At 36.2% G+C, this 18,837-nt stretch overlaps 1 protein-coding gene across 5 annotated transcripts in view; it reads right to left on the minus strand.

Moving 5' to 3' along the window:
* The window catches only part of SBF2 (SET binding factor 2), a 256,935-nt gene that overhangs the window by 133,538 nt on the left and 104,560 nt on the right, over positions 1-18,837 (minus strand). For all 5 annotated transcript variants that reach the window (XM_029961044.1, XM_029961046.1, XM_029961045.1 and 2 more), the window contains exons 3-5: positions 15,468-15,605; positions 3,257-3,370; positions 1,492-1,602 (exon numbers count right to left, since the gene is read on the minus strand). In XM_029961044.1, the coding sequence (XP_029816904.1) occupies positions 1,492-1,602; positions 3,257-3,370; positions 15,468-15,605 (363 nt within the window). The remainder of the gene's footprint in view (positions 1-1,491; positions 1,603-3,256; positions 3,371-15,467; positions 15,606-18,837) is intronic.

Here is an 18,837-nt window from a genome sequence, read left to right on the forward strand (position 1 = left end):
AGAAAAACAAGCCCCTGAGCTGAAGCAGAGATGCTCTTCCTCAGCACACCTGGATGCAGGTCAGTAACAGCTGATTATTTCAGTGGTGGAGGACACATGAATAACCTGGGAGGCTCCTCGAGGACTTCTGAAAATAAACATCAGAAGAGTGTGCCCATTCTAATTCAGACTTAGCCCTAGAAGCCTGAGGCTTAAGAAAGAAAGGAGAAACCTCAATTTTCTGATTGAAATGATAGTTTGAACTGAATTAAAGTTTGAACTGAAAGTGCATGTTATTTGAAGAGAGAAAGAAGAAGGAGGAACAACCAGAGGAATATGACTTTTCCTTCCTCTTCTAGCAGAGGAAACAATCACTGAGAAAAGCTGTTTTTATGAATGGGGGGAAAAAAACTAGAAATAAAAAAGAGAATAGAAGTGAAGCCAGAAGTTCCAAGTGCATCACCAAAACCTGTAATCTGAGGCTCAAATACCATTGAAGAAGAAGGTTTCTGATGAGGAGATACAATCTAATTACTCCCCTTCAAAACCAAAAGGCAGAGAGGTGGCTGCCTGGAGAGCAATAAGGTAGACCTTGGCTACGCTGAGAGGACATTCTGACACAACAACACTAAAAGAAATTTCAAAGCAGCTAGAGAAAAACAGAAGAGGATTAGGGATTTGTAGGATTTCAAGACTGCTGAGAATCCATAGGTTGAGTGGGAAGCTGTGCATGTACCTGACTTTCAAATGCTGCCATTTGTGTATACAGTTTCCAGGTATGTTTCATGATAAGGACCATAATTTCCCAGCAGTGTCACAGCACAAAGTGAAGGCCAAGCACATAAGACCCACCTGGTTTATCAGAAACCCACAAATGTACAGCAATAATTTATATAAAGGAAATCAACACACAAACCTCACTTTCTGCTTACAGAAAGCATAGGTAAAAAGTAGAAAGAAGTGTATTCTCTGGAAAACTTTATTCTTATTTTTGGGCTACCAGCAATATTTAATTACCTCTGAGAAAACCACATTCGAGTTAATTTTTTTTAGCATTTCAAAAAAAAATTTATGAAAATAGAAATTTAAACAAGTTACTTATGAAACAAACAGTGGAGTCCTGAACTTCATCAAGGAGAAGACATGCATAAATGAACTGAAGGTTATGTTAAAAAATGGCACAGAAAAAAAGCCTTTAAAAAAATTCCTGTAGCAAGCAGAAATATTCCTGAGCACATTACTATTAAAAACTAAACTTACACAAACTGCTTGATTTGTTAATGTGCCCTGTAAAAAGCCAACTCAGTGACAAAATTAACCCTTTGACCTTATCCTGGAATGGAATTTTTGCTGTCTTTAGAAGATAGGCCACAGGGAAAGCACTCACAGGCCACAGGGAAAGCACTCAGCTGAACTATGATCTTTTTTTCTTCAAAAATATTTCAAGAATTTATTTTTTGTTTTCTTCATAAATTAAATTAACTGGAAAAATACCCTTTTTTCCCTATTTACCTGAGACCCTCCAGAAGCAGGGACAAGGCATGAGCACAGATTTGCAATGAGAGTCTCCAGTGACACGTTCAGGCTGTCCACATACACGGTGTAGATCAGGCCAAGGCAAGCCTAGAAAGGTAGACAAAATACATCAGTCTGCTATAAGGGGAAGGCAGATGCCAAATTATTTAAATATCTACGTACATAATTTTTTAAAAATACGTTCTTCTTAATAGTTATTAATGTAGTAAAGTACTTTCCAAGTGAAGACAGAGCAATTTGCTATGGAAGCAATCCTTCATTTAAAAAAATTAGCTTGGCTGTTTAGAAGGATTGTATCTGCTGGCAGGTGTAGATATTCATATATTTTTAAAGAAATTTTATGTATCATATTTTTGCTTTGTTTATTACACAAAAAGTGTTTTACTAGAAGTTACTTCTAAAAGTTATAAAAATCAACACAGCTTCAGTGCTTTGAACTCTGTGGATCTAAACCTGACTGGTTTCTAGGGTAGAACACTGATGAATCAAAGAGCTTTTGAGGCTCATTTTAAGATTAGTATCAATGTTCAACAATTCCATATGTTATTTAATTTACATTCTTTATTTTATTATATCGATATAAATACATTTTTGAAATAACAGTTTATTAACATTTCAGCATTTCCTTTTTCTTCTATGGATCCAGTTCTGATTGAGAAATCACAGACACAGCTCTAGCATTTTTACTAATAATTTAATGAAGACCATTCAACATGACATTCTAAGAAGCCTTTGGAAGAAAGGAAATAACTTTGTTCCACAGAATCCTTTTGGTGCCTTTTAACTGCTGTACCTTTGATGAATCAGCAAATATTTTAGTAATTCTCTTCTTAGAAATAATCCCAAGAGTAATTGTTAATAAAACACTTAGTTAAACAGCGAAACTCCCTGCCACAGGTTGTTGTAAAATCTGAATGTTAAGAAAGTGGACAAATTATAGAAAAAACCCCACACAACTGACACCTCTGGTTCAGGACATAATTTAACTATTATTCACATTGAATTAGCAAAGTATTTTGTAGAATTGTTTCTACAGCCAGCCCTATTCTTACATGTTTTGCTTTGCATTTGCTACAGGCCACTATCAGAGAAAAATACTGGGCTACGTAGACTTTTAATCTTACTTGGTACTGTCATTCTTAATGTCTGATGACAATTGCTGAATGATTTCGTCCTTTGATCTATAAACTGAACTTTATTTGTTTCTGTTACTGTGTATTAGCTTAATAAAAACTTAAGCTTTTCATTTATCTCTGATAAGTCATATTTCATCAGCTGAGAGTAATCCAAGATTCTAAATCTCTGTCATGCATCTTAATTTGATCTGGAAGAGGCTTGGACATTTTGCCTTACATATGAAAGAAAACTAGAATGTCACTATTAATTTACCATTATATAGTTAATCAAATATTGTTAATGTCTTGGTTTTACCTGAGCAAGTCTGATTTTGTCCTAATAATTCACTTCATTATACAGTAAACTGAGCCCAGAAAAAGCTCTATCATATCTTCTATATAGTTTTAAAACTGCCTGAAGGGTAAAAAAGCACTGCTTTAATCTACAGGGGCTACTTACTGCCACAGACATTGAATTATATCTAGTTCAGTCTTAACCAACTTTTGCTTTTAAATTCCCAAATCGATCCTGAGATGTTTTAATTCAAAAGTACTACCACAGCCACTCATTAAAAACAGATCTGTCTGCTGACATATATTATAAATGGCAATTGCAAGTTCTTTACCCTGAAAATTTCTGGATAATCTAGTCTGGACACCAAGACCAGACTTTTAGGAGCGAATACTTCTGCAGGCGGAATTAAACCAGACTCCTCTTCACCTTCGATTTCTTTTGTTCCCTTGAAAGAAGAAACACTTCAATTAATAGGCAGAAAGAAACCTCAAATGTTAGCATTGTCACAGTTTTAGGAAATAACTGCAATATTTGGAACCAGCAACGAAGTCAACTAACAAGAGCACATTCCAGGGGTTGCCTGAACTCCCTGGAAGTTTCTAGATGTAGTTCAACTTACTGAAACTCACCCAGGAATTCATGCACCAATCTCCCTGAAATATAGTTCTCTAAGACAGCAGTTTAACAGGACAATGGTTCACATTAAATACCCCATTTCACATTTTAGATAGTGAAGTAGACCATAGAAAGGATCCTTTCACATCAAAGTGTTAGCTGATTTACAATCAACCGTGCTCCAAATACCGAAATCACGTATTTCACAAAAGAATGTTTGGTTGGCCTCCTCATATTAATATAATCCAGTTTCTTTCAGAATTTCCAAAAACATTATAGCTAAAATTATCTATAAAGTCATCTCCAGCCTGACCTAGTGAATTTGGAATCTAAAGGAATTTCTTTACAAGAAGACTAGTTCAGATTTCTCAAAAAGATTCCTCACACTTAGGAATCACTAAGGTTAAAAAAAAAAAAAGGCACAGTGCAGATAAACTTGCAGTTGTTCATGGTATTGTGCAAGTTGCTACAACCTCCTTGCCAGCGCTTATTATTCAATCACAAATAGTTTATTATTATTCATAGCCAAAACTAAGGATGTCACTAAATATTTTCATTTCTAAAATTCCACACAATCTTTGAAAAATTCATTAACTGAGTAAGTTTTCAAATGACAGAATGTCCGTGCTTTCCAATTTTTGCATGTAATTCTCTCCACTCCCACACCACCCACCACATTTTTTTTATTTGTTCCTCTGATTGAGCATTCTTCCAAGCAAAAATCACTATATTAATTAGGAATATGAGAGGAATTATTCCCATTTCCATATGACAGCATGAAATATCTGCCTTCTATTTCTGTCATGTTACTAGCCATCGTTTCAGTTTATTAAAAAAAAATCCAACATCACTTTTCTATTAAATGGAAGAAACCTGATAGAAATCCCCTTAAATGCCAGGAATGCTGTGAGTTCATGAGTTTTATTTCACAACCTCAACTCAGAACGCACAGTTTCTTTAGGTGAATGCTAACCCACACTCAGCATTCAAGTAAAAGATACTCAAAAAGACAGTACTTACATTTTAATCAAAATAACTTGGTTGATTCAGTATAACATTTCCATACCAAAATAAAATCAATTGCCACAACAATATATATACACACATGGGAAAACACTTGTCTTTGTACATTAAATTTTACCTAAATGGCAACCAATACATTAGCAATGTATGCATTTAGTCTACTTCGCATCTCATTTCTAGGTTAAAATTGTGATGCACAAATTCACAGGGAAACACAATAACTCAGTAGTTGCACGTCCCACACATTCATTTATTTTCATCCATTTTAATGTTGACAGGAGAGAGCTTTTACAGGAACTACAGTTCCCTCCCGCTGCCCCCAGAAGTCCAAGAATTGTTAAATTACCGACAGAAGTTTACTGTATCAACTGCTCTAAACAGAAATTATGAGTTCTAGGCATAAAGGTAAGAGATTCTGGATATCTGACAAATTGTGGATCCTGAAATTAGGAAAAATTAAATTAAAACACATTCCACATTACTAAAGGCAAGGGAATATGGAAGCTCCTCTATATTCACATGGTACTGAGATAATGAAAACTCAGGGTGCATAGCCAGGGAGGAGTTTCTATAAAAGACCATTTTCATAAAAATCTACTCAACTTCAGGTCAAGTCTTGAATTAATTCATAATTAGATTTAATTTAAAACTTTCAGGGCACAACAACAGCACAATATTGATTGACAGATCTTTTACACTATAAAGCCACTCTGTCTTACTTCATAAAAGATTTACAGAACATGCAGTGTGTCAGGCCATATTTCTTCCCCAGCTCAACGTTCTGACAGGCACGCAGGCACATTATTAGGAGTCAGTAGACTAAGTAGATAATCATTTCAAACACATGACTTTTAACCTACTTTTCAAGCAAAGTATTAACAGCATAAGCATTATGTAGCAATACTAATTACAAAGCAGTAAAGCCACAAACGTAATTCTTTCTCTTTCCACTTCTGCTCAGACACATGCACATTTCATCTTTCTTTATTCCTTTGGTCATCCAAGGAAAAAATATTCTCTAACCAAAATTAACAAAATAAAGGAGTTGGTTATGGTTTTTTTTTTTTCACAATAGCTTTTTATTTTATAAACGTAGCCTTCAGTTTACAACTTACTTCAAAGTAAACGGATGTTGAGGAAAACCTTGCTAAAAATACATAGACTGAAAGATGAATTTAAACTACAGACTCACAGAACCACAGAACCATTTAGGTTGGAAAAGACCTCCAAGATCATTGTGTCCAATCTTTGAGCAATCACCACTTTGTCAACTAAAGCATGGTACTAAGTGCCACATCCAATTGTTTCTTGAGCACTTCCAGGGACAGGGACTCCACCACCACCCTGGGCAGCCTGTTCCAATGTTTAACAACCCCTTCCATGAAGAAATTCTTCCTGATGTCCAACTTGAAGCTTCCCTAGCACAGCTTGAGGCCAATTCCTCTTGTCCTTGTCCCTGTTGCTTGGGAGAAGAGCCTGACTCCCACCTGGCTACATCCTCCTTTCAGGTAGTTGTAGAGAGCAATAAGGTCCCCCTGAGCCTCCTTTTCTCCAGGGTGAACACCCCCAGCTCCCTCAGCCACTCCTCACAGGACTTACTCTCTAGAATCTTCACCAGCTTCATTGCCCTTGTCTGGATGTGAATTGGTTAATTAAGAAGTAAAATATTGCTAGTTTCTTTTTCTTTTTTTTTTTTGTTTTTAATCTAGTTGATTACTATAGTTTTCCTTTTGTGCTTTTACTGGTTGGAAGAAGATGATAATGGTATTTGGTTTAATGCTATGGGGCTTCCCTTATAGCTCTCATCTATATTGCTGACTATTGCTGCCTGCATCCTACCATAGAACAGATATAGAATGTTCTTAATTACAACCAAATATTGAAAGAGATTCCTTTTTTCCTATTTTTCTGGGTTTTTTTCTACAAAAAGGCAGACTTTGAAGACAGCTGAGATTAGAAAAATGTACCACTAGAGTGCAAAACAGTTTATTGTATAGGTAGGATATGGCTGAGAATATATCATAAGTTCAAACAGAAAATCTTATCTGGTTTTACAGCACAGTGTTTTTTTTTTTACTTGCCCTCTTTTTTCCCTTCTCTTTTTCTGCATAAATAATATATGATAAACAAACTCAGAAAATGGTGAAACTTCTTTTGAAGGACATATGATGCAACTTCATTTTGCTCAACTTGTTTGCTCTAGCTATAAAGTGGCCTCTTAAGAGACTGGCCAAAAAATGTGTGTGTTTGTGTGTTCTGTACATTTAAAGCAGACCAATATATACTTAAACTCAATTGTTTTCATGTATTTTAACAAATGTTCACACCCACAGCTACACTAAAATATATATACAACCGCTTAATTGGTGTCCTTTGGCTTTAAAAGTCCCTCCACATTTATAAACAAGTGTAAAGCTGGGCACAGTTTGCAGCATTTTATCAAGTAACAAGATAAGATTTTGAAAGCTTCATATTAGAAGAAAAATTATAAAACAAAGGATAATTTAAATAATAAAATATGGCATATTTTCCTCAAATAAATGGGTGTCAGCCAAGAGCAAAAAACTTTCTTAAAACTGAGATATATATCACACATCTCTCCAGTTCAGTACCTGTGCCCATCTGTTTTGGGAGATGTTACAGGGAATGTAATGAACACTGCAAATCTATGAAATCATGCAATGCAGAGAGCACAAGCTTAGCTTAACAACATATGATTGATACCATTTCAAAACTTCACCACAGTCTCAAGTTAAAACATTTGTGGATTACTTGATGCCTGACGAAGGTTGACCCCACACTCCAAGTTTTTCCCCAAATGGCAGTGGACTACGAAACATCCTTCTGCTTCCCACCCATCCACTTCCATAAAAGCCATTGCAAGCACAAGATCTCTCCTGTCAGTCACATCTGGCTGACACTCAATGTGCTTCAATGTTGCATGTGGTAAATCAGCACATAAACAGACATTTTCATGTAAGCAGCAATTTCTGCTTAAGAAATTACGTTAAAACTTTTAGAAGAAAAAAGTGACTGATTTTGTGCTACTTCAGTGAAAAACTGCAACTCATGTGGCAGCCAAGAAAACTTTACTCATATTAACCTTATCATTTTTCATTAAACAGAGATATTAATTGCCGTGATGTAGCCTTCAAACTGTAAGGTTTCCTCTTGAACTTTTATAAATCTGATTTTGCCACAGCAATCATATTATTTAAACATGTCAGCTCTGCTTCTAAATACTGACATTTAACTTAAAAACAACAATGTAGCCAAAATCTACATTAAAAACTAACATAAATTTTTTAAGATGAAAACGACCTACCAACAGAGCCCAAAAAAATTCTCACTACTACTGAATGTAGCTGGTGTTAAGGGACTTAGACAGCTTGAGAGCACATTAGAATCACAGAATCATAGAATGACCTGGGTTGGAAGGGGCCTTAAGGGTCATCTAGTTCCAACCCCTCTGCTATGGGCATGGACACCTTTCACCAGTCCAGGCTGTTCAGAGCCCCATCCAGCCTTGCTTTGAACACTTCCAGGGATGGGTCAGCATTTGCTCCATCGACATGCAGTTGAACTACATACAAACCATAACCATCCTTACTCTCCCATCTTCTCATCCCCATCTTCAGACCCTGGACATGTCCATCTTCACACTTGAACACAAATGGCCAAATTTGCCATTTAGCAAACCTCTAACACTGAAGGCTCCTAGCTAAGGCAGCTCTGACCTGTTAGCAAACTCCTCAAGACCGTCAGCGGTCTATCCAGTCTTCACTTACTGGCTCTGCCTCCACTGTGTCCCTCTGGGTCTTTGAATTCCCTTTGTCAGAGATGCCACTCACATTCAGACAGGAGGACAAGCCAGGCATGCTGACCCTACATCTCCATTCCAGGGGAATATGCTACTGAAGCCAGTGCAATTTCGTTCTGACTAATGTTGAGTGGAGAAAAATTAGGTTAATCTTCATGTCAGAGGAAGGTAAATCAATTTAAACTGAGGAACTAGTACAAAAGTTAGAAAACACAAAACATTAGATGCAGCTTTACTGTTCTGAAGCTGGCAGGCATTATTTGAAACTCAAAGGAAATCAAATGTGAACAGAAAATGAAATCAGAATTGTACTTTCATTCAGCCCCAGAAAGAGAACAAACATCTTTCATTACAAAACTTGCACTCTAGTACTTCATTATGTCAAAAACAGTTTGCCCTATGCAAAATTTTGCATTGAAATTATGCCAAGTTCAGCAGGCCTGTTGTTTTTCTACTAACTGCCCAGCAAAGATTTAGAGACCATGCATGATTTCTTATTTTAAGAAAAATTATTTGAAGTTTACTTTAGTAATCTTATGCCAATTGCTCATTTGGGAGAGATCCCTTTCTCCTCATGTGACTTGGTCTCTGCTGGTCTTACTTGCAGCCAAATACACTCTTAGCTGGTTTATTAACAGTCAAAGGCCAAAAAACATTCAGCATCAATTAATTTTATTTACTTTCCAGATTATAAAAATGCATGTATCCAATAAATTCTAACACATGTATGAAAGTTAAAATAAACTTAGCTGAGTGCTTCCAGAAGACAAATCTGCATCCTACCTACAATATGCTATACTGAACTAAAACCACAGGTGAACAGATCTGCTTCATGGCTTGTCTACACACTCAGAGTCATACCACTGCAGCTAAACTTATACTGGAAAAATTAAACCAGCATAAAAGCCATTATCTTGATTTAATAATTTCAAAATGGGACAATAAGCTGTAGTAATGCACAGTAGGGAGTCTATCAACTAAAAAAGATAAGGATCAAAGATAGAAAATTTTGTGAAGATCAGAACTTATCAAATAGAGCAACCTCAGGTCGCTATTGCAGATCAGCTCACTCACTCCCTAAATATTAGTGACACTTCAGAGTAATACTAAGTCATAATAAGGAGTTTGCAATGCACCTTCCAGCATTACACAAAATTGACACCACCACCATCTATTAGATGTTTACCATTCAACGCACCTCACTTTGAAAACTCCAGAAGGTGCTGATATTCGTTATTATCTAAATACATCGAGGAACAAAAGTAACCTCATACCCACACTCTCCCCCTGGCTTTTGCAGCCATCAGCCAAAGCATCCCTCTGGAGGAGGCCATTAGGATGTCCAGCCCCAGAAGATCTGGGAAGTCCAAGGTAATGTCATTGAGTTGCCCTGCAAATGCTGAAATTCCACAGGCAATAATCAATAGCATTCAGTAACTGCTTTTAACATGTTAACCTTAGCACTGAGGAATTCCAAGAACCACAGCACCAAGTCCTTAGCAAGAACTATGTGTACACAGACATAACTTCAGAGCTTGGAGTTTACTAAATCTTCCTGAATTTACCCAAAGGCAGCAAACTTGATCCATGAATTCCACCCTTTCAAGCTTTACATACTAAACTAAGATGAGAAGACCGTAGAGATCTACGAAACATAAGCAGAACAAATGAGAAAATTCAAATTAACTGAAGAAAGCTGGTAATTCGTACCCTATTTTAATTCAGTATAATGGTTTTTAAGTAATATAGAACAGTATATGTAGAAGTACACCAAGGCAAAATTTTACACACACAGGTTATTGTTTTGTTTAATTAAAACACAGTTGATTCCTTTAAATTACATATGGGGAAAGGTATTGAAAAGACTTCCAATGAATTGTATTGAACTAGTATTACTGTTGTTGGAAAGTCACATGAGTTATCTGAACTCTACTGACAAAGAAATGTCTCTGCTTAAAAGACAGTATCTCCTTGTCCTGTGGGCTGAGACTTGGGGCTGCTATACAGACACGGTGCAGGAGGTAAGAGGAAAAGGTGACCTTTCCCCAACACAAGTTTTTGTACCCTGCAACAGCATGAGTTCAAATTGAGGATGTGTGTGTGAAGGCATGAGCCAGAGGATAAACAATACAGGAGAAATTATTGCCAGAGTTATTAGGAAGATGGAAATATGCTTTCCTTTGTACAGCTGTTCTTAACTTTAACTTCTGGTCTAAAGAGGACCTTAAATGTATGAAAGGACATTAAAATACAAGTCTGTTTCTTATATAGAACATTATCTGCAGCCTTCTGTTCATGCCACCATAGAAAGGAAATAAGGCATTACTTAAATCTCTCTATGATGTCATACCAGCCATTTTTCAGTAGGTTCAGAAAGATGATGATGCAATATACCAAATATTATTTTTTAAATTGAGTTTTTTTAACACAAATTGTGATTTTGGGGCATTGACTGTAAAAACTAATTCTCGGAATAAATTTAACATTTGGTATATTCAAAAAAACTTCATCTTAAGAATAACATGCTAACCTAATATCCAGAGGGGAGTCAGATTTCACGCACAAAATGGGTACAACCGAACTGAGGGTTCTCATCCTCTGCCAAAAACCAAACATCAGTGACTCATGGAGCAGCATATGCTTTAGCACAGCAGGATCACCAACTCTCCAGTCCAAGCAGAAAAATTATAACTTTATGAAGCAAAGTCATTTTGTTGGCAGTTTTTCCCTTGACTCAGGAAATATCTGTGAATGTTGTGAATCTGCCATTTTATGGTTTGGGATTTTTACAAGTTCTTTTTCCTCTTTTTGCAGGGGAGGGCAAACAGAGGAAGACAATGTGAATGGCAGGAAGCAGGAGACTTGTGAATTATTACTTATGTCCATTTTCCAGAATGATATATTTAATCTTACTAACTTTGTGATCACAATGTTTTAACATGCATACGCTTAAGACAACACACAAGAATGATACAATCTTATAATGAGATGGTTATAAACAAATGTTTGGGGGTTTGTGCTGATCTCGCCGAGCAGATTTTCTGTAATGCAAGAAATGCAATTGCACAGGCTCAATTACTGGCATAAATCATTCTCTAATTTGTTGATGGTGGGGTTGGGAAGAGAGGGCAAATTTCTTTCCAAGAGCGAAGAGATGTACAAATTGACCATTAAGTTCCCAAATTATGCGAGTCGACATTTTTTAAAGAGATTCTATCTGTGGTGCCCTTCCAAGCACTGTCAGTATAAATTCTAACTGCGCAACTGGTAAGAAGCACAGCTGAGGTCAGTAGAAGTATCTGCTGAGTCAAAAGCATTAAATCAAGTCTTTGTCTTTTAAGTGGCAACATCCAGAAACTGCTGTTAGAAATAAGAGCCCCATTTTAGCAAGCAGTGTGTACACCACACAGAACTACATATACTAATAAATTAACGTATGCATGTGTGTGTGTATATATGCTTCTTTTTTCTTGTTTGTTTTGATGACTAATAAAGCTACAATCAGTGTTTTATGGGTGTAGATGTCAGTTATGATTCTTCTCAATACCCACTGGCTGCTCAGCAGCTTCTGGCTTCAGTTGCCAGAAAAATAAACTGGGTAGACTATTTTTTTCTGTTGACAGGACAAGGTTTTCTCCAAAACAATGACATTTCAAGTGGATTTCAAGCCAATGAAATGTGAAGTCCACAGAAATGATCAAAATGCAGCAATGAGACACCACACAACTCCACATCCATCCCCACTCCCTCAGCACCCCCATAAAAACCCCAATCAGCTTTCAAGGCACTGTGAGGGAAGAGAAAATATATTTCAACTTACTCTCCTCCTAATTCCTGCAGATACATGCAAGTCAATACTGCATCCAGCTCTATTTGCTAGAGCATCTGAACAGCACCTTAAGCCAGACAGCAACATGGATAAGACAAAGCATGTGCTGGAAACATAAAAAGCTGGAAGGAGAAATCAGTTCAGTATTTCAGATTTCTTTACACTCAAGTAGGAACTTGAGGTGGGAGAGAAATCTTGCACATAAAACTGCTCTGCAACACACTAGAGATGCCTTTCAATGACACCAGCTTTACCATTGTTCATTCAGTATTAGACTGCCCCTACCAGTGTACCCACATTCCAAAATTTAGACTGCTGGTAAGGTCAAACTTTCTAATGTTCCTTTTTAAACCCAGATGTATAGGGAACATAACCTTATACAGCTTTAGCAAATGTTACTGGGACAATTAAGTGAGACTGGCATCATAGAACAGAACAATTCATGAAGGATTACATGGCAAAGCTGTATCACCTGAAATCACAATGCACCAAGTGAGTTCTATTCCCTTATTTAATGGAATATCACATGTTCATCTTCCTTGTGAGCACGGATAGGGAGAATTAATCAAACTAAAGGTAACATCAATCCTTTTTATATATTACCACAACTTCATGAGAGTTGACTGCCAATCAAACTGACCAGCACCCAGGCAGATAATAAGCTCTGGGTCACTTCATCACTATGATTCATAGACACCAACTAATAAAACAACATTTTAGTTTCTATCTAGGAGTACAAAGTTGAAAACAGGCCATCAGCTGACACCTAGAGCCTGTGCTTTCTGAAAAACTTGTTATGACATGCAACTGCCAAGAGATTAAACTGAATCCAGGGCTTGCAGAAAAAGCCTTTCAGGGAGGTATCTTTTTCCTGCAGACTATATAGCTTTTATAGTTGGTACCTTAATCTTGCACCCTAGGTTATCATGGGTACCACCGAGGTATTCCATGTGAGTACAAACTCCTTACTTTTCAGGTGGCATTTATTTACAAATCATCCTGTAACAAACAACTGAAGCAGGAATGAAGGGAACCAAAGCTACAGAAGGAGTCTTCTCAGACCCCATTGTGTCTAAAAGGTTCTCGTATTATTAAGCAGAAGGCTCAGAAAAGGTTTGATTGCTCTCTTCTAGCATTCGCAAATGAAGAAATCAGTTTGTTTTCAATTCCCACTTTAATTGACCACAGAAACTTCCAAGTGGTTGATTTCACTTTTTTTTGTGAAGATGATTCTGCCAAGCCAAATATCTGATCTGCTCTGGCTGAATTCTGATCAGTCTCGTGTATCAGCAAGGTTCACCTGGTGAAACCTACTGGGAAAGAAGTGGTTCTGTGGGGTTTTTTTGAAATTTAACCTAACTTTTGTCTTAGCAAGTTATATAATTCAGTTAAAAAAAAAAAGAATGAACTGTATTTAACTGTGAAAAGTACTGCCCATATTTCATTTCAAGTCCTGTACCCTATGTTTCATGGACTGTTTAATGAGGCATGAATCTGAATGGTTAAATCAATATTACTGTCATAGTCCAGTGCTTCACAAGCTTATGTTTCATTACAGATTGTACATGTGCTGAATTCTTGCCTAATGACCATGTAACAGGGCACGTTCAATTATTCTCTTTGGGTTTCAGAAAGAAACAGGAAGTTTGGCTATAAACAATGCAGTCATAGAATAAATTTCACCACAGCAAGTTCATCTGAAAAATATGCATTCTTTACAACACAGCCAGGAATGGCATTATGAGAACCAACATCCTGCTGCACTCAGTTTTTATTGTTTTGGGTTTTTTTAACTTTGGGTTTTTTTGTATTAATACTTAGGCAATATAAGAAAAAAACCCCTTGTAGTTAATACTGGATGTTTTGTGATGACCATTACTTCAAAGATGTGCATAGGGAATCAAAAGCAGCTGCTGGAAACCACAGGATAAATAACAAGTTTGCTAAATTTAGTATATGTTATGAAATACATCGAGTGGAGGAAGAGTCAACCACTGTAAATTTTTATCAGCTGGGAAAGAATTGCTATAGAATATTTCACTCTCTACTTACAAAATAAAGGAAATTACACATTAGAATTCTAGACATTAGAATTTTTAATAGGAATGTGTCAGTTGATCTACACTAAAATTTAAGACTAAAATACGTCTAATTTTTGGGTACATTTCTGCTTTTAACTCCTTCTGATGATCTACAAAAAATACCCACCTAAACTGTAGTGCTAATGAAATAAGAACAACTATTATTCTCTGGCTTCCAGTTGTGCGTAGAAAAAGCACAAAATTATTATTACTACACCACATCTTTCAAATATTCTACAAATAAAATTTCAACTCCAGTATTAAATGAACAGAGTACTCTTGTTTTATTAAAAACCACTTTCTTAAAATAATCAATAATGTTACAGTTCTTCACTAAAAGAACAAAAAAATACTTTACTTAGCAATCTATTTAATCTTAACTAATTCTATTATACTTAGTGCCAAGGTCTTACTTATTTTTTAATTTTTATGTAGGAAAGAAAATATTTCAAAACATAACAATGAGAGTCTGCAATTACAGATGGGGTTAGGTTTTCCCTAGGTTATAGATTCTAAAGATTCCAAGTATTAAGTCACAGCAGAGATTCTAGGGAGGACTTTACATTAAATGGGAAACAAAATGTCTATTTTTGAAAGAACAAGGTTGCCAAAAGAAAAATTAAATACATGCTTAAAAACAAACACTGCCAAGTGGCTGACACCTAAAATCTGACCTAACTAACAACTGAATAATTACTCTATCAGTTTTAAAATCTTGCCATTTACCCCCACACAAACCTTGCCAATAAATGCACTTACAGAAATATGTATATCCACGGAGCAGGCCAGCAGAGGGAGCATAAGTTAATAAACTTTTTCCTAGAACAAGGTTTAGAATCATCCATGCTATGTCAAACACGAAGGGAAATAAAAGGAACACCATATTGCCTGTCTCATTAAAAAAAAAAAAAACAAAAAAACCCAAAAAAAAACCCAAACCAAAACAAACAAAAAAACCCACCACCACAAGAAATTCTATGAGATGTTTTTGGTTGCTTTTTTTATTGCAAAACAGACAAAACCCCCAAACCCACAAAGAAGTACACCGAGCTCACCTTCGTGCAAATACATGGATTTCTGTATGAGAGGAACAGCAAAATATTTTCTAGAGTTGCCCTCTATTGTTTCTAGACACCTTTTTCTGCATTTTTGTAACTCATTGTAAAGTTTTTACCTGCAGGTTAATCTCTGCTTCATAGAAAGTTAAGCAGGAGCAGTAGTGCCTCTCTGAGTCTATGTCAGTCAGAACCACCACGAAGAACGTTGGCTGTTTCCTCTCTTTCGAAAGCTGCCATCCTCCAGGCTGGCAAAACTAAGGAAACAAGAAAAGAGACATATAGTTAAGCAGTAATACCAGTTGTTTTATGAAATGTGGAAAAGGTTTTTAAACAATGTAACAGATCATTATCAAGAAGCTCATTTCATTTGAAGTGAACATATGCAAGGCTGCAAAATTTGAAGAAAATGAGGAAAATCCAGTAGGTCTTGGAGTTGGCCAGATATAAATCCAACCCTATAAACATCAAGGGAGATATCATTAACTCCACAAAGTGAAGATGTGTTCCTTTGAATTCAGTATTCAGGATCATCTTTGCAGTGTTTAACAGGCAACAACAGGAAAAGATTGATACATTATGCAGCTTTTACTTGGATAACAGGTTTCAATTTGAAGTTACAATTCTTGTGACTTAGAATGTCTCTACATTTCTAATTTCTCTCCTACTTCTTCATTAATTTACCTAATCAAACATAAGATATTGCACCTACACCTGCAAAATTATTCAATAGTTGCTCTTACAAAAGAGTATTCATAGAGCAATGTTTTTCATCTATTTACTGATTACCTCTATAAACTTCATTGCGAACATTCGAAATTTTATAAGAAGTCATACTACAGCAGGGATACAAGTTTTGCCACCACTGTGAAAAATACATTCAAGTTCTTGACTTCATAACTCTCAGGGACAAAGAAAATCACTTGCTGCAGCTCTCCAGATACTTCATATGCACGTTTCCAAGTCCTTGTCCCAGTGAGCAGTGACTAAATCTGTGCAGAACTTAAAACACATGTCAAATAAGCCTAAGTCCTTTCAGTACTTGTTCCTTCAAGCTGACCAGGGCCATGGCAGTACAAGCCACCAGCACCAAAGGCAGCAATTCTGACCTCGAAAGAGAAGTGCACAAGCAGCATGAACAAAAGGAGAAATACAGTTCAACAGCAAAGTGGAAAGTGTATGTTTTTTCTTCTTGTTTTTAGATGACTAGAGTACAACACCACTTAATAACTTGTCCTCTATAATGGAAGAATGTGCTGAAGTTCAGAAATCAGCCTGCTGAACATTCTTGAGATGCCCTTTATGGAATATTGTATTCTTCCTTTCTTTTACTGAAGGCTAAATTCACATACACAAAGAATTCACAGGCACATTTTTAATAGCAAAATTATAAACCTAGAATTTACATGCAGTAAAGGTAATAGCCCCTGGACATATTAGGAATAAAAAAAATAAAAATAAAAAAAAAAACCAAAACACCACACAAAAAATTTTTAAGATTGTTAAACAATGCAGATACCAAAGGAACAAAAGAGCTAGGTCAAAATTTTCATCTTTCCAGAAATTGCTTCATTTCCCTAGATAGATGCTGAAAACTGAAAGAGCATGAAGAGTAAGTTGCAAACAAACATTTACTACAGATTCATCTTTAGAGCCTCTACAATAAAACCTGGGTAGTCTTAGGTGAACAGCAGTTAAAACTCTGCCTCTGATATACAGTTTCTTTTATGATCATGGGAAAATCTTCAAAATCAAAGTTTTCTTATGTTACATTCTTCAAATTCTAGATAGTCAGCTTAACACTTCCGAGTCTGTATCCTTGGGAGTGCTAAGCACTCCCTTCTGCATCTGAAAATAACTGCTCTGAACATCAAAAAGTACTCTGAGAAAAGAAATCCTAGTCATTCCAAGCTAAGCATCCAGCATTAGTCCATGATTTTGATAATACTGGCCTAATCTCCCTTTGTTTTTCATCTCATGTCAGTTAAAAATAAGAAGATACTGCTATTAATCTTGCAGGACTGCCATAAAGATAATGTAATATGGTCAACATATACAGACACTATAACAAAAACATCACTAAAAACTTTGACAATAAAATCGTTAGAGTTCTGTATGTATTTCAGAGTTTAGGGGGGGTCTGTGTAGTAAATGAAGCCTGGAATCCACGGTTCAATAAGATAACCCCCAAAACTCTGAATTTGTTCAACAAGTATGAGCCAAAATGCAAAGAATGCAGTAAGACTCTGTTAATAAATAAAACCTATGCCATTAGAACCAAATCATCCATACAAGGTAGGTCAAATAAAGGCTGTTCAAGCAGTCCCAGCTTGAGCTTCTTAAGGAGTTTACAATCTTAACACTCTTTCAAATCTGCCAAGTCTACCAGCTTTGACAGGAGCTCCCTGCTGCTGCCACTGCCCTTCAGCTTTACAGGTAATGTCCCATCTCGCTCCTGTAAATGGTAATCTATCAGATTTTGGAGTGTCTGGAATTCCTGGACAAAGGGCCATTCTGCACACATCAAACACTCTCAGAAGAGCTGATATATCCAAATAATCCACAGGCTATTCTGCACCCAAATGACAAATGAGGGAGCTGGGTTATGCAGAGCTGGTTTCCACATGATATACTCAAAATCCACCAGTTTTGTACTTGGAGGTATTGGTAAGTTAATTTTGAATATACTTTTTATATTTATTTTGAAATAAAATAAATTTTAAAATAATTATTTTTATTGTAATAATGCATTATTAGCAGGTTTCTGCATAAAATTTAGACCAACATCTGCTTGGTACACTGGGAAATGCAAAGGGAAACCAAACAGCTAAACTATCAGAAGAGACTGTGGACCTGGGCAGGCTGATGTCAACAGCAATCTCTCAATCTTTATGCATGTCTAAAACCTACTCACATCTCAGTGGGAATTCTTCCCAATTTCCAAGTGCTCTTGTGTATAACATATGCTTTATAGTTTTAAGTATTTTACTAGAAAACAACAATTAGTGATTGTTGAAAAAAACAGCTGAAGTAGAGTACATTCAATGGCTACACAGAGAATCTGTGTTTTCAAATAAACTGGAAGGAATTTATAAATACAGAGATTGAGGATAAAGACAACATGCTCCTCCAAGAGATTAAACAATGAGTGATTCTCAGTTTCCTTAAAATAAGGTAATAAATACTAGTGCAATATTCGAAATGCAAACAGCATTGAGAAGAACTTTCCAAATTAGTATAAATACAAGCTACTATCCAGTATGATTACCAGCACGCTCTGGCTACTAAGGACAGAAAAATGTTTCCTTACCAAACCAGATGCTATACCAAAACAGACAAAATCACCACTGTGAATGTAATTCAAAGGTCATGTGCTTCTTCAGTAAACAAGAAAAAACCCAGAAGAACGAATGTGCTCCCATATTGTTTCACTTATTTGCCAGAATTCTTGGAACCAGACTATAACTTCTATCAAAGACCGTGAAAATT

Source organism: Manacus vitellinus, unplaced genomic scaffold, assembly GCF_001715985.3.
Source record: "Manacus vitellinus isolate BGI_N305 unplaced genomic scaffold, ASM171598v3 scaffold_30_pilon, whole genome shotgun sequence".
NCBI classification, from domain to species: domain Eukaryota; kingdom Metazoa; phylum Chordata; class Aves; order Passeriformes; family Pipridae; genus Manacus; species Manacus vitellinus.